The sequence below is a fragment of the Canis lupus genome, chromosome 27, assembly GCF_048164855.1.
Source record: "Canis lupus baileyi chromosome 27, mCanLup2.hap1, whole genome shotgun sequence".
NCBI classification, from domain to species: Eukaryota; Metazoa; Chordata; class Mammalia; order Carnivora; family Canidae; genus Canis; species Canis lupus.
In genome coordinates, this window is record NC_132864.1 from 24,354,892 (window position 1) to 24,370,558 (window position 15,667).

General features: G+C 44.6%; 1 protein-coding gene across 5 annotated transcripts in view; it reads right to left on the bottom strand.

The window, feature by feature from the left end:
* Nucleotides 1-15,667, bottom strand: part of ACACB (acetyl-CoA carboxylase beta) — a 131,335-nt gene that overhangs the window by 69,728 nt on the left and 45,940 nt on the right. For all 5 annotated transcript variants that reach the window (XM_072802917.1, XM_072802918.1, XM_072802919.1 and 2 more), the window contains 10 exons: nt 15,071-15,203; nt 12,315-12,453; nt 9,838-9,947; nt 9,542-9,623; nt 8,224-8,322; nt 6,274-6,383; nt 6,053-6,163; nt 2,928-3,137; nt 2,497-2,667; nt 215-376 (listed from right to left, as the gene is read on the bottom strand). In XM_072802917.1, coding sequence (XP_072659018.1) covers nt 215-376; nt 2,497-2,667; nt 2,928-3,137; nt 6,053-6,163; nt 6,274-6,383; nt 8,224-8,322; nt 9,542-9,623; nt 9,838-9,947; nt 12,315-12,453; nt 15,071-15,203 — 1,327 coding nt within the window. The remainder of the gene's footprint in view (nt 1-214; nt 377-2,496; nt 2,668-2,927; nt 3,138-6,052; nt 6,164-6,273; nt 6,384-8,223; nt 8,323-9,541; nt 9,624-9,837; nt 9,948-12,314; nt 12,454-15,070; nt 15,204-15,667) is intronic.

Genomic DNA, 15,667 nt, shown 5'->3' on the forward strand with positions numbered 1-15,667 from the left:
GTGGCACTGTCACGTAAGTGAGCAAGGAGATGCATGAAGGGATCTGCCCGGTGCCTGACACATGCTTCCCATCAATGAACTGTGTGCCTTCCCACAGCACAGTGTCCTTTTTTGTACACCAAGAAGCCTGGGCGTCACAACCAAGGCTAACATTCAGGGTCTGCCCCACACCGGGAGACTGGAGATGGCTGGCGTGGGGACCCCTACCACTTGCCTCATCAGGGTTCTCACTGGTGATTCTGGCTGCGATGACATGGCCTCGGGCGAGCGGAGGATTGGCAGGAGTGTCAAATGAAATGGGTGTCACCCCCCATGGCGACTCTCCGTACAGAAGCCGGATATCTTTCAGCCGGTGCAGTGGCACTCCCATGGCAATCTGAAATGGAGAAATCCACCCAATGACTATCAGTCCCATGAGCACCCAAACACCAAACACATGGCTAGATACCATAGAAGAAGAAGTGCAGGGAATGATTTCAGGTGTACTGAGTACCTACTCATCAGGCAACACCATGAGACAGAGTGGCAGGAGAAGCAAAGCTAGAATAAGACACAAGGTTTGACTCCGCCCCCGCCAGGGAGCAAACAGTGTCCCTGGGAAAAGAAACAACTTTTGGAAAACCTCACATGACAAGAAAATGCTCACATCAAAGAAAAGTCACAGATTCTTGGTGGCGTGGAAGGTGAGGAGTGACAGTGTCTGGCTGCAGAGGTTTTAATAGGACTCAGACAGCTGGTCCTGAGGGATGAGAATAAAATTCCAGATGCCTGCTTAACCAAGTAATCAGATTTAACCTTCTTTGCCTTTCTGATGTGACTTGCTAAGGAACCCCCGCTGCCTGTGTGATGACTTGCCAAAATGTTTCAGGGACTCTCACCAGGAAGAGTTCCTCACCAAACTGAGGAAATTTCTGCCTGAACTCTTCACAAATGCCAGCATTGAGAACAGAAAACTACACCTGAGGAGAGGTTCCAGATGAGAGACTCAAAAGTCATGACAATGAAACGGAATGTGAAGTCTTAGAATGGACCCTGGATTTGATTTATTTTGTTTCATCTTATCTTTTTAAATTTTATTTATTTATTCATGAAAGACAGAGAGAGAGAGAGGCAGAGACATAGGCAGAGGGAGAAGCAGCCTTCCTTTGGGGGAGCCTGATGTGGAACTCGATCCCAGGACCCTGGGACCATGATCTGAGCCAAAGGTCGATGCTCAACCACTGAGCCACCCAGATGCCCTGAACCCTGCATTTTAAAAACAAACAAAAACAGTAGTAAATGGATAGTATTGGGACAATGGCAAAAATTTTAATGTGGTATTAGATTTTCTATATTTTAAAATTTTTATACTTCTAATTACAGATAGATGCATGGTGGCATCAGTACTTTATCTCCTGAGTATCATCATTTTATTATGGTATTGTGCCAGAATGATCTCATTTTTTCTTCTTTTTTTTTCTTTTTTTTCTTTTTTTTCTTTTTTTTGAGAATGATCTTATTCTTGGGAGGTCCTTTGACTCAAGTATTTAGAAGCAAAGTACCACAAAGGTTCACATCAAGACATCTCTCAAAAAGTTAAGCCAAAAAATTATACCAACACAAACAGAACACGAATGTGTCCGAGTCTAATGACTGGTGGGTCAAGGCATAGGGGGTAGATGAGAAGTGTACTATCCTTGTAATATTCCTGAAATTTTGCAAACTAAAATAAAAAAAGAAAAGAAAGAAAAAGACAAAATAGAAAACAGAATAAAAATGCTGATGGAGGAAGGAAGGAAGGAGGGAGGGAGGGAGGGAGGGAGGGAGGGAGGGAGGGAGGGAGGGAGGGAGAAGGAAGGAAGGAAGGAAGGAAGGAAGGAAGGAAGGAAGGAAGGAAGGAAGGAAGGAAGGAAGGAAACAAACATAAGACATATATTTTAAAAATTAGAGTTCCTGTTAGTGCAGAAGTTCCTAACTCTGGGTCCTGAGTTCTCAATGGGGGTGATACTGACCCTCAAGGAGGCAAATATCTGCTCTTGGGTATTAAACTATCTTACTCTTTGTATGTATAAGTCACAGATATATCTACAATAAAAACATATACAGTGTATCTGTGGTATTAAAATTTCCTAAAGGGAGAGATTAGAGTGGGGGGGAGGGGAAGTATCCAAAAAAGCTCCTTAGAGGGCGGTAATGAGAAAAAGGTTGAGCGAATGGCCATTAGGTGTCTGGGAATGGCCATTAGAGGATCCACGAAACCCCCCTGCATACTGTATAATTTTTTTTCCCCAGGGAGAAATTCAATGGGCTTTTGCCCATTTCTCAAAGGGATACACAGCCCAACAAAGGTGACCAACCACTTCATAGCCTGTGTAGTTCCCAGTGCTACTCACACAACAAAACACTCACTCCCCAGGGAAAGCCAGCCAAGAGAGGGGCAGGAAGGTCTCATATGAGCAGGATAGGGACCCCATCCTGGGTGGAAGAAACCCCAAGGCTCTGGGTCCATTTCCTTGCCTGTAGCTGGGCGGCCGGCAGGTTGACATCAGCAATCATTTCCGTGCAGGGATGTTCCACCTGCAGGCGGGGATTCAGCTCCAAGAAGTGAAAGCTGCCGTCCTGGCTGTAGAGATACTCCACCGTCCCTGCGCTCACGTAGCCCACAGTCTTGGCCAGGCAGACAGCACACTGTAAAGACACAGAGCCTGAAGGGTTTCCAGTGGTTTTCTTGGATCGTCTTAATGGTGGCTTATTAGCACCCCAACCAAATGCTGAGGATCTGCTGTGCATGAGTTCTTTCGGAACTTCAGAGATCACACTCCCTATGATGGGCCCCCAGTGTCACCCCACTTTGGCATGTGGACTGTAGGGCGCTCTTGCTGGCTGGGTGGGATGGCTCTCCCTGCAGCTACCCACCGCATCCCCTCACTGAGCTCTGCAGAGCCCACCTGCTCCATGAACTCGAACACAGCCGGTATGGCGATGGTGGCCGGCGCCTCCTCGATGATCTTCTGATGCCGGCGCTGGATGGAGCAGTCACGGCCGAACAGAGACACAGCGTTCCCATATTGGTCAGCAAGAATCTGGACCTCCAGGTGTCGGGCGTGCTCGGCCAGCTTCATGAGAAAGACGGGGGAGCCGGGGATCTCACTCTGCACCTGCAGGGACAGCAGAGTGGCTTGTTCTTCCCTGGGAGACCAGGGTCAGAGTGGGAAATCCTCTGAAGACAGGTCCATGATTCTGCTGACCTTTTCACTTTGTTTTACCTCTGTTACAGACATGCCATTCTCCTTGATGTTTTAGGTCCAACGCTGTCAAAATACATAATGTAGAAGGTAGGATTTCCCCCACAATCCCATCTCCTAAAGATAATGTGCTGTTAAGCTTTGGGCACACACTGGGTAAGAGTTTAATGTGGTTAATAGTTAAGTGGTTAAGTTAACGTGCTCTAAGAGCTGGGTACACATCAGTTTTCTGCTATACGTACAGGAACACATACAATATACATAATGTCTTTTGAATAAAAACAGGACTAAAATATGCTGTCCTGCAGTTTCTTTTCCTCCTTAAATAGTACTCTCTCAGCTAGCTATGGTGGAGCCTAGATAGACTTATTTCATTCTTTTGACATTAAAAGGCAATCGAAATTCCTTAATGATGAAATTCTTAACCATAGTATAAAAATAAGTGTTCACGTGGAATGATTTCTAAGAATTTCTTTTAAAAAGCAAGCTGCAAAAAAAAAAAAAAAAAAAAAAAAGCAAGCTGCAGGGATCTCTGGGTGGCTCAGTGGTTTGGCACTTGCCTTCGGCCCAGGGCATGATCCTGGAGTCCCCGGATCAAGTCCCACATTGGGCTCCCTGCAGGGAGCCTGCTTCTGCCTCTGCCTGTGTCTTTGCCTCTCTCTCTCATTCTGTGTCTCTCATGCATAAATAAATAAAATATTTTTTAAATGAATAAATAAATAAAATAAAAAGCAAGCTGCAGTAATATATGGGATGGCCCTACTTCTATGAAAAATAGTAAAACAGAACTGTATGAACGCCTATATAAAAGCATATACAGGGGCACCTGGCTGGCTCAGTCAGTAAAGCATACAACTCTTGATCTCAGGTTGTAAGCTCAAGCCCCATATTGGGTATAGAAATTACTCTAAATTTTTTAAAAAATCTTTAAAAGAAAAATTTTAAAAAATATATACAAAGTGCTGGAAAGAAACCCAACTGTCACCTGGTTACATCTGGGAGGAGTTCAGAGGTGGTGATGAAAAGAGAATTTTCCTTCTTCATGTTTAACATATCCCTAAAGTGTTTGCATGTTCTCATAAGAACATTTTCATGTTGCACTCACATAATCAAAAGTTTCCTTTTGTCGCCCTTGCGACACCTCTGCGCATGTTGGGGCAGTAGGCATAGGGGAGCTCTGCACTTTCAATTTTGCTGTGAATTGAAAACTGCCCTAAAAAGTAACATCTATTTTAAAGAAAGGGGAGGAAAAAAAGGCTTTTTTTTTTTTTTAAGATTTTATTTATTTATTCATGAGAATACACAGAGAGGAGAGAAAGAGAGAGGCAGAGACACAGGCAGAGGGAGAAGCAGGCTCCATGCACGGAGCCTGACATGGGACTTGATCCCGGGTCTCCAGCATCACGCCCTGGGCTGAAGGCAGCACTAAACCACTGAGCCACCTGGGCTGCCCAAAAAGAAAGACTTTAAAACCTACACAACCCTCAAACGTAATGGAGGATCCAGGACTGGATCCTGACACAGAAAGAGGAGATTAGTGGGAAAACCTGGTAAGATCTGAGTCAAGTCTGGAGTCCACTTAATAGAAAAGTATCCCTGTTAATCTCTTAGTTGTGACAAACACAGCATAGCTAACAGAAGATGTTAACAGTGGGAAACCAGATGAAGGGTAGATGGGGACTCCATACTACATTTGCAACTTTCTTTCTTTTTTTTTTTTTTTTTAACTTTTGCAACTTTCAACTAAGTAGAACTTCTTCTCCCCCACAAAGGACCCCAAAAACCTATCTACCCCAGTGGAGACACATGATAGTGAAACCACTTACTTTCCAGGACACCCGTATACTACCCACAGCTGTTTACTTGGTAAATCTTTTTAGAAAGCAACTTATTGACATGTTTTTGCAAGTGCATGTGTGTGCTACATAACTAAGTCCTTAGCATGTGGTCTTTACCCAAGAACATAATTCAGAAGAAGAAAAAAACAGCTGAGTATTGTTACATGTTATAGAATATATATGTTATATATTATGAAATATATGTATTATAGTATTATTCATAATAGAAATGGAAACAAACTTAACATTTCACAAAAAAGGAAAGGCTTGATAATACAGACACACAGGGAATATTATGCAATGATCAAAATAATCGTAAAGACTGCAATAAGATGGAAAACATATCTGTGATCTACAATTTAGAATTTTTTTAAATGTAAAACAAAGCATTGTGCAGAACAAATGTTTTAAAATGATATGACTCTTCAAAACATGCATGTGAACAAAATCTAGAAGAAACCCTAGAAATACTAAAACAGTTGCATTAAGAACGAGAAGATCATTAGTTTACCTTTTTTTTTTAACATTGTCAGTGGGAAACTATAATAGGCACGAAGTTTTAAAAGTGAAAACCCAGCTACGAATAAGTAAATACATGGTTCATTCCTATAACAAAAGTGAATCTTCTGGAAATGTTAAAAATACTAAGACTACTAACATTTACAAAACGTCCCATCTTTAGATAGACAAATATAGTCACAAACAGATAGATATTCTGGCCCTGTGTCTCTGAAATCATTTAAAGTCAGGTGGATTCACAGGATCAAACATCTAAGGAAATACGGTGTACAGACCAACCCAAACCATGGACTTGTGTGTGTGAAAATGCACACATTTGCTTTGGAACACAGCACAGCAGTATGTCAGCTCCCACGAGTGTCTTCTTGATTTCAGACACAGAAATGCTAATAAAAATAATCCAGTGGCCAACAACTAAACATACACAATTCCCAAAGATGTATGGAAAAATACTCAGCAAGAACAGCTCACTTGTCTGAAAAGGATTGGGAAGTCCTCAGCACTCTCTGCCTTCCGGATTCCTTTCCCTCCGCCACCTTCAGATGCTTTGATCATCAAGGGAAAACCAATTTTTTCAGCCACCTGAGGGCAAAGGACAGATAGACCTCTTTAGAAGGTAGACAGTTTCCATGCTACCAGGACAATGAGAAGGTGCCAGCATCTTGTCCCCCACCCCCAAGCCCTGTGTTTACCTCTAAGCCTTCATCTATATCTTTCACACAGCCCTGGTTGTAAATATCTTCTGGGACAGTGATTCTTTTCCCCTCCTGCAGATCATCTTCTGACCATTCTACCATCAGACCTAGAGAATCATAGAAAGAGCTGAAACATCCCAAGAATGACAGAGATACACAACACAGAAACCACAGGGCCTTTCCTCACCAAAGCCTCTCTAGACCTGGCTGCTGGAGCAACAGTATATAGATATGGCCCTTCAGCTTCCCACAAAGGCTTTTAATGTTCTTTTAAGGGCTAACTCAACCTTGAATGGGAAATCAAGCTTAAGAAATTCAGACTGAGCCTACCAGAAACAACCATATTAACCTGAACTCAAAAAAATTCCAATTCTACCCACTAAAGTCATTTATACATACATAAATCAGTGTTTTCTAAAATCCTGTGAAGATTAAAAACAAATAAACTTTCCATTACAAATTTAAAATTCCATCTTTGGGTGAAAAATCAAACTGTATAGGAAATTCCTGAGACTTTATCCCGTTTATTTTTAATTTATCCTAGAAATTTCACCTTTTGGAATTTATCTGAAGGAAATGATTAAAAAGTACAGAGAGGGCAGCCCTGGTGGCGCAGCAGTTTGGCGCTGCCTGCAGCCTGGGGTGTGATCCTGGAGACCCGGGATTGGGTCCCACATCGGGCTCCCTGCATGGAGCCTGCTTCTCCCTCTCCCTGTGTCTCTGCCTCTCTGTCTATGAATAAATAAATAAAATCTTTAAAAAGATAAAAATAAAAAAAATAAAAAGTACATAGAGATTTAGCTATTAGACTATAAAGACTCCATTACCTTAAGTATTTTTTAAAAGATTTATTTGAGGGGGATCCCTGGGTGGCTCAGCAGTTTAGCGCCACCTTCGGCCCAGGGCATGATCCTGGAGTCCCGGGATCGAGTCCCGCATCAGGCTCCCTGCATGGAACCTGCTTCTCCCTCTGCCTCTCTCTCTCTCTCTCTCTCTCTGTGTTTCTCATGAATAAATAAATAAAATCTTTTTTAAAAAATAAAAAATAAAAGATTTGAGACAGAGAAAGAACATGAGTTGGGGGAGGGGCGGGGAGAAAAGGAGAAGCAGACTCCCCAGTAAGCTTGGAGCCCAAGGCTGGTCTCAGTCCCAGGACACTGAGATCATGACCAGAGCCAGAGTCAGACACTTAACCAATAAGCCATCTAGGTGTCCTTACTTTTAGTATTTTTTAAAATTAGAGCAAAACGACCTGGAAACAACCTAAATATGTAACTATAGAGGATTGTTAAGTAAATTATGATACATCTATATGATAAAATCCTATCCAGACATTTTAAATATTGTAAAGTGTATTTATTGACATATAAGCATTAGTTAGAAAAAATAAGTCACAAACCACAGTAAAAAAAAAAAAAAAAAAAAAAAAAAAAAAAAAAAACCACAGTAAATACAAGATCTCTGGATGTGCCTAGAAAAAAGGCTGGAAAGATAGGTACCTAGAATATAACAAATGTTCAATACCAGGTCATAGGATTATGGATGATTTCTATGTCTTCTCTCTCTTTTTTTTTTTTTTTTTTTTTGTAATTCTATATTTTCTGTTTTCTTTCTTTTTTTTTTTAATTTTTATTTATTTATGATAGTCACACAGAGAGAGAGAGAGAGGCAGAGACATAGGCAGAGGGAGAAGCAGGCTCCATGCACCGGGAGCCTGACGTGGGATTCGATCCCGGGTCTCCAGGATCGCGCCCTGGGCCAAAGGCAGGCGCTAAACCGCTGCACCACCCAGGGATCCCTATTTTCTGTTTTCTACAATGAAACTGTACCACTGCTTTAAGAATTTTTAAATTTTTAAATGAAAGAATAAAAAAAGCATAGTCCTGTCACCCCATCTGCTCAGATTGGGTGGAAGAGATCCCCCTAAGTGAAGCTCAGGCCACTTACCACTTCCACTCCAGGGCAGTGTTGGGATTTGCAGTGTCTGGGCCACGATGGTGGAGGCAATCTTATCTCCCAAGGCCCACATGGCCTCACTGGGAGGGCCTGAGGGATCAGGGACAAAGGGGAAGGCAGAAGAATCAAGTTAGTCATAAGCCCCTCCCAGCCAAGTGCCAACCAAAGGATCAAAGAAAAGTACTCAGGTCCTAGATCTAGAGGAATTTAACATCAAGTTGGGGAAGGAAAAAAAAATCTATTAATCTGCCACTTCATTATATGTGGATGAAGTCTGCTGTTTTAATATATGTGGACTGTAAACCTGGTCTGAGTTAAAACTTAAGCTATGTCACATACACAGAACTCACTTTTCAGGAGAAAGGCAAAAAACTAGACCAAAGGGGCAAGCTAGCACCTCAAAAAACTAGACGCTGGGTTAACAAATTTCTCCTGTAATGAGCCACATAAGAAATATTTTCAGCTTTGTGGGTCTGCTTATCTCTGTCACAAATACTCAACTTTGCCAGTGTTGGGCAAAAGCAACCATAGGCAATACATAAATGAATGAGTAGGGCTGTTCAATAAAACTTCATTTACAAAAGCAGACAGTGGGCTGGATTTGGCCTGTGGACTGTAATTTGCTGGCCTGTGGGCTGGATGATCAACCCATGTGACAGCCAAAGACGATGGACAGAGAAAATATAAGCAAATACATGTCACTAGGCAGACCCTTGGGATATCAGGTGTTGATTTGTACTGAGTTGCTTCAAACACAGTGTGTGCTGCAGGTCCAGAGTTAAGGAGCAGCAACAGGAATTTATTATGGATGGTAAATGATTCTCCTAAATCATGCAAAGATGTCAGACAGCATAACTACACACACAAGGTTGACAAATGCAAATCCTAAAACAAACAGATGCCATAATAAGTATCATTTTACCTCATAAATCATAGAGATGAGGGACTCTGGTCCCAAAATGCTAGGGCATTCCAAAGCCCTGAGAATAGCCCAAGAAAGGTGTGGGCTTATTGGAAATGTGACCTCCAAGCCCAGTTAGAAATCTGAGTATGTCTGGTATCTTGGTACCAGAAGGAGCACAAGCAGTGGATTCTGCTTGCCCTTGGCATCATTCTCCTGTGGTACCCATGGCAAAGGCTATGTTCCTGGGTTGGCCAACGTCCCTTCCCACATTGGACAATGAAAAGGTGAGGTGGGAGTATCAAATTGACCCACACCTTGCAGGGCCACACTGGAAAGAGAACCTGACCCGCCAGAATGTCCCATCAATATCCCTATTCCCACATATCTGATGGAGATACACTCTACCTAAGAAAGCAATCTCATGCTTGGACAGGAGCTCCGGCAGTTTGGGGTTTTCAGAAGCATGGCCCCAGCCAGCCCACACCGCCTGTAAACACAGAGACATGTGAATAAAGATCTTCCTTCTAGAATCCCCCTCCCATCACACATCGAAAGCTCTTCACAGTGTCACATCAGACCCAGATTTCAGAGTCTTGGAGAACCTGGAGCCTCTGTCCCTTCCAAACTATAGGAGTGAGTTGCTCCAGATCACAGAGCATCATTCCCACTGTGGGCAGACTGAGGCACCCCACCCGACTTACCTGCACCGGGATTCTCTTGGCAATGTCCACAACCAGTTCCACATTGGCATAATTGTTATTGTTGGGCCCTCCTGGGACAGGAACATACTGATCTGCCATCTTGATATACTCTGGAATCAGATGAGAAAAGGAAAGAAAAAATGAGAGGCTGAAGTTCACTGCATGACTGCATATGGCCATTGAAAGGATAACCAAGAAGATTCTGTGGCCACAAGGTACACATGTGTATGATCATTTGAAGACAACTGAACATGACTTCCACTTTGTGCAAATCTCTATGCAACAAGGACAAGGCCTGGGAGGGAAGAAAGAAAGAAGGAAGGAAACTATCAGAACAGTTGGGATGAGAGGTGGGGGTGTTCTATTCATCCCTATTTCAAGTTTATCTACATATTGTTTGGCCATTAAACAATAAAATGTTTTCAATCATGGGGAAAAACAGATAACAAAATTTACCACCTAACTCTTTTTTCAAGTGTGCAGTTCAATAGTATTTAGCGCTGGTAAATGGTGGTTCAGTGTTGTGAAACAGATCTCCTGCACTTTCTTCTCTTGCAAATCTGAAACTCAACCCATTAAACAACAGCTCCCCCTTTCCCCTCCCGCAGCCCCTGGCCACCGCCCTCTTTATGAACCTCTCGACTCTAGGGACCTCATGTATGCAGAATCCGATAGTATTTGTCTTTTTGTGACCGGTTTCTTGCACTTAGCATGATGTCTTCCAGGTCCATCCACAATTGTACCACGTGGAAGGATATCCTTTCTTTTTAAGGCTGAATACAATACAACATTTTGATTTTGACTGTAAAATAGTCATGCCCTTTACACCAGAAATTCTACTTTTAGGAATAAATATGTCCTAAAAAACCCTAGTCATCAATGAAGCCAAAGAGTGATGTAACAGGATTCCCACTGGACCGTGTTTTGAACTTTTAAACGCTAGACTCAAGCCAAAGGCAAAGATTAAAATCTCCATACTATGGAATTCTCTGGGATCCTGAGAAGGAACAGTGTGGAACTTTATGTGCAGACCCTGAAAGAGACCTAAGAGTGGCTGTTCCTTCCAGGCTGCTGCCTCCGATGTTTATGGAACACATGAGTGACAGCCACAGGGGAGGTCCCAGAGGTGACAAAGTGAGAAGTTAGACAAGCTCCCTCTCATCCCTGAGTTTTTCTCCACTGTTAGAGAAGATAAAAAGAAAACAGACACAGTAACATCAGACTGGGGTCTGTGCCAGGGACCTCTGGGAAAGCCACACGGGAGGACATGACTGGAAGGTTAGGGCAGGGAGGGATGGAGGCTTGCTGTGCCAGGAACTTCGGGGAAAAGCATTGTCAGCAGAAGATCCAGCATGTTCCAAGGTTCTGGGACAGGAAAGAGCTCAGCTAGTCCAGGAACTGATGAGGCCAGTGCAACTCGGACCCAGGATTAGAGGGCATGAGGTACTGGATGGGGCTAGAGCCACGCTGTATGGTACCTTAACTGCCCTGCATAAAGATGTGGAATTTTAGCCTGAGTGTGATGGGAGCCCCCACAGAGTAAGACTGTGGATTCAGACAGCCTGGGGTTCCAATTCTGCCTGCTTCACATATAGCCTATATGACACTGGGGAATGACTCACCTCCCTGTGCCTCAACTGCCTCATCTATAAAATAGAGCTGACAATCAAACCTGCCCTCTGAGTTAGAAAGAGGCTACATCTGTGCAGGGTGGAGCCCAGGGCCTGTGCTCTGGGAGGGAGGGCAGGGAATAGTACTGCAGCCTCTAAAGCATTTAAAGAGTTCCTGACAGAACCTGAGGTGTGTGTGTGTGTGTGTGTGTGTGTGTGTGTGTGTGTGTGTGTGTGTGTGTGTGTGTGTGTGTGTGTGTGTGTTTTAAAGATTTTATTTATTCCTGAGAGACACACAGAGAGAGGCGGAGACACAGGCAGAGGGAGGAGCAGGCTCCCTGCAAGGAGCCCGATATGGGACTCGATCCCAGGACCCCACGACCACAACCTGAGCTAAAGGCAGATGCTCAACCACTGAGACACCAAGGTGCCCCTGAGCTATGTTCTTAAGAAATCACTTTGGCTCCTGTAAGGATAAAGGTCTATAAAGGGATACTATTATTCAAGAAAAAAAGCAAATTGTCCAACAGTTATTTATAGAATGATCTATGCTAGTAGACATAGAGAACAAATGAACAGAAGAATGGATGATTAAAGTCCAATACAGACATCTGTGGGGAAAACACCTGGAGGAAGAGAAGCCAATCTGCTGTAACATGGACATCTCTCAAAGATGGAATTTCCACTCTGCGTATTAAACTTTTGTATTTTTAATTAAATAAAGAAGAAAAGGCAAATAAATGCAGGCTCAGGAGAGGTATCCTGAGGCTCTGGGGTCTTAGATGGACTTGCCTAGCTATAATGGAGGAGGTGAGGGCAGGTAAGGACAGGGGGTGGCAGGAGGGGAAGGAGCCAAGGCCCAGGTACCTGCATTGGCCTTCAGGTCCTCTGGGGTCACCATGACTACAAACCGGATGGCCCGCTCGTTGCGGAACATCTCATAGGCCCACCTGCGGATGGAGCGCATGCACTTCACGGCAGCGATGCCATTGTTGGCGATGAGCACCTGGACAGGGAAAATAAGGAAGGGTCTAGAGCTACACACCTACCTGCGCTGGGAGCTGCATACTACCCTGCGGTCCATCTCACAGCTACAGAGCCTTCTGAGGTACCTCTTTCATTTCTATAGCACACAGCCTAGCAGAGAGGTGCTCAAAATCTTCTGGTTGCATAAATAGATGATAATCAAATGGGTGGGTGGGTGGGTGGATGAATGAATGAATGGTCAGAGGATTAGATGGATGGATGGATGGACAGACAGGTGGGTGAGTGGATGGCTGTTAGATGGGCAATGGGTGAGTGGATGGCTGGCTGGCTGGCTGGATGGATGGAGAGATGGATAGGTAGGTGGGTGGATGGCTGATAAATGGGCAGATGGGTGAGTGGATGGATGGATGATGGACAAATGGACAGGTGGGTGTGTGCGTGGATGGATGGACAGATGGGTGGGTGAGTGGGTAGATGTATGAATAGGTTGGATGGATGGATGAATGGATGGATGGATAAAAGGATGGATGGATGGGTGGACAGAAGGATGGATGAACGGACAGGTGCATGGATAGATGGACAGGTGGGTGGAGGGACAGATAGATGGATAATATGGACAGGATGGGATGAATGAATGATTTTTTATTCCTTTGTTGGCACCATCATGATCATTTAACACTTGTGAATGCCCAGTATGTACCAAGCTACAGCACAATATATCTTACCAACATTATTTCACTTCACCCTCACATCAGTCCTTGAAAGTGGCTATATTCTTATCTCTACTTGGGATTAAAGATTCTAAAACTCAAGGAGTTAAGGCACTTGCCCAAGGTCACACAACTAGTAAATGGCAGAGATGAGACTCCTGAGCCCCGCACGGTCTGACCTGTGCTCTAAACTGCCCCCACCCCCATGGCTGCCTCTGCATTCTGGAGATTAAGGCCTCGGACTCAGTAGAGAGGAAAGGCAGCAATGCTAGCTGTCCTCAGCAACTGAGAGCAAAAGAAAAGTTCCTGGTTTCCATTCTTTTTTTTTTTTTTTTCTGGTTTCCATTCTTAATGTGTCATGAACTTCCTGTGTGGCATTAGACAGGCCCCTTCCCTCTCTGAGCTTCATCTCCACATTAGGAGCTCAGACTGGCCAGTTTCCTGGCTTGTGTATAAGAAATAAAACCAAGCTCTAGTGTTCTTTTCAAAAAAAAAAAAAAAAAAAAGGCATATGGCTTCAAAGCTCTGACTTATATGGCAAGAATATAATTTTAAGGCCCTTCCATTGCTGACTAATTTTCATGACACTCCTGAAGGACAAGTCTCATTAGACATTGAGAATGTGATGGCCTCTATTTTACAGAAGGGGACACTGAGCCCAGATGTCATATCCTATAGAGTGGCCACCAAAGATGGAGCCCAGAGCTCTGGGCTCAGATTCAGTGCTCTCTTTTTCAAAAATGCCTCCTGAAGAACAATGATGGAAGGGCAGGGCTGTGATTTTCTTAATCTTATTACCTAAACAAGGCTTGGTCAAGAAAGAAGGGCTCTGGGTGACCCCAGGACAGCCAGTTTCCCGGGGCCCCATTTGTTCTAGCACATTCTGGGAGCCCCCAGAGGAGAAGGCCACTGCAGGCTGGCCTGCTGTTCTATTTGAGCAGCTGCAGCTTTCCCACAAGGAGTCTAGGAGAGAGGGCAAGCCACGGTCAACTCCAAAGTCACAAAAGCACAGCAGCTCTGGGCTGAGGCCTTCAGTGGCCACCCAGTCTCTCGGCTCTCCAGGACTGAATGCTGGCCACCAGTCAGGCTGGCTGCAACAGTTCCCAGCTATGACTTCCCCTGGTGAGTGTGGCAGAAATGAAGCTTCTGGATCCCCACCCAGGAGATTCTGTAAAATCATAGCAGCTGACAGGACTGGGGGGGGGTGGCAAAATGAGACGTGATACATAAAGCACTTCATAGGATGCCTGGCTGAGTGGGCCTCCCAAAAAATCGAAGCTGCTGCTGTTATCAATACTACCACCACCACTCTCAAGCAAAATGGAAAAGAACAAGGCCTTCGCATCAAACAGAACTGCGTTCAAATCTCAACTTCAGCACTAACCAGCTATGTGACTTTGGACAACCAATGTCAAATCTCTGCATCTTGGCTCCTGAACGAATACGTCAGGAATCATCAGTCTGTGGCCTAGAGCCTTAACCCCATGGAATGGGAAACAATGTGAAAAGCCTTTATAAATAGCAAATGTTAGTTGTTTCCCTTCATCACTGTTACTTTGGTACACGGGCCTCCTCTCCTGGAAGGAGCTCCACACCTCAGAAGGACAGAGCTGGGTTTTATGCCTGCCCCCAATAACCTAGGAAGCAGTCCCTTGCACAAAGGCACCTTGGGGGCTTTGCAGACCTCAATCTACTCTTCTGTGAAATCTGTCACTTCGTAGCATCTGTCACTGTAGTAGCATCTGTCACTTCGGCTTGGGAGGGTGAAAGGTGATGAATTCCAGCACATAGCACTTAGCAAGTCCTCACAGAAAGGTGGCCTGGCCCTTTCTCTGCAGCATGACAATGAGCCTGAAGCAGGTATTCTTACCTCCAGCTGGAAAGAGGGGCCCCACCCCACCCCGACTGCCGGGATGCCATCTGTACCTTCTCAATGACCCGGTCCCCCCCAAAGCGCACGACAAACTCAGCTGGGGAGGCCACGGTAAAGTCTCTGTGCAGGTCCAGCTTCTTCAGTTCTCGGCCGCGCTTCACCAGGTGGAGTCCTGACATGCTGGGTCTGCAGAGGGAACAGGACAGACCCTGATGAGCCAGGAAGCCTGGGCCACTTGGGGAGAGAGTCAGGAGCCCAGCACCTCCAAAATCAACATCAACAGAGAAGCAGGAGCTCATCAGATGCGCTCTGCTTTGCAGTCCTCACTGGGAACCTTGAAGTATTTCACAAGGAGACCCAAGAGGCCAGGGCAGGAATGAAGCAGAATGATCCCCTGATTTGTCCCAAGCTGTATGTTGACCTCTTTAACTTTAAATTAATTTTTATTTTCATTTATTCATTCATTTGACAGAGCGATAGAGAGAGCCAGAGAGCACAAGCAGGGGGAATGGCAGAAGGAAAAGGAGAAAAAAAAAAAAAGTGGGGGGGGGAAGGAGGCTCCCCGCTGAGCAGGGAGTCTGACGCGGGGCTTGATCTCAGGACCCCAGGATCATGACCTGAGCTGAAGGCAGACACTCAACCAACTGAGC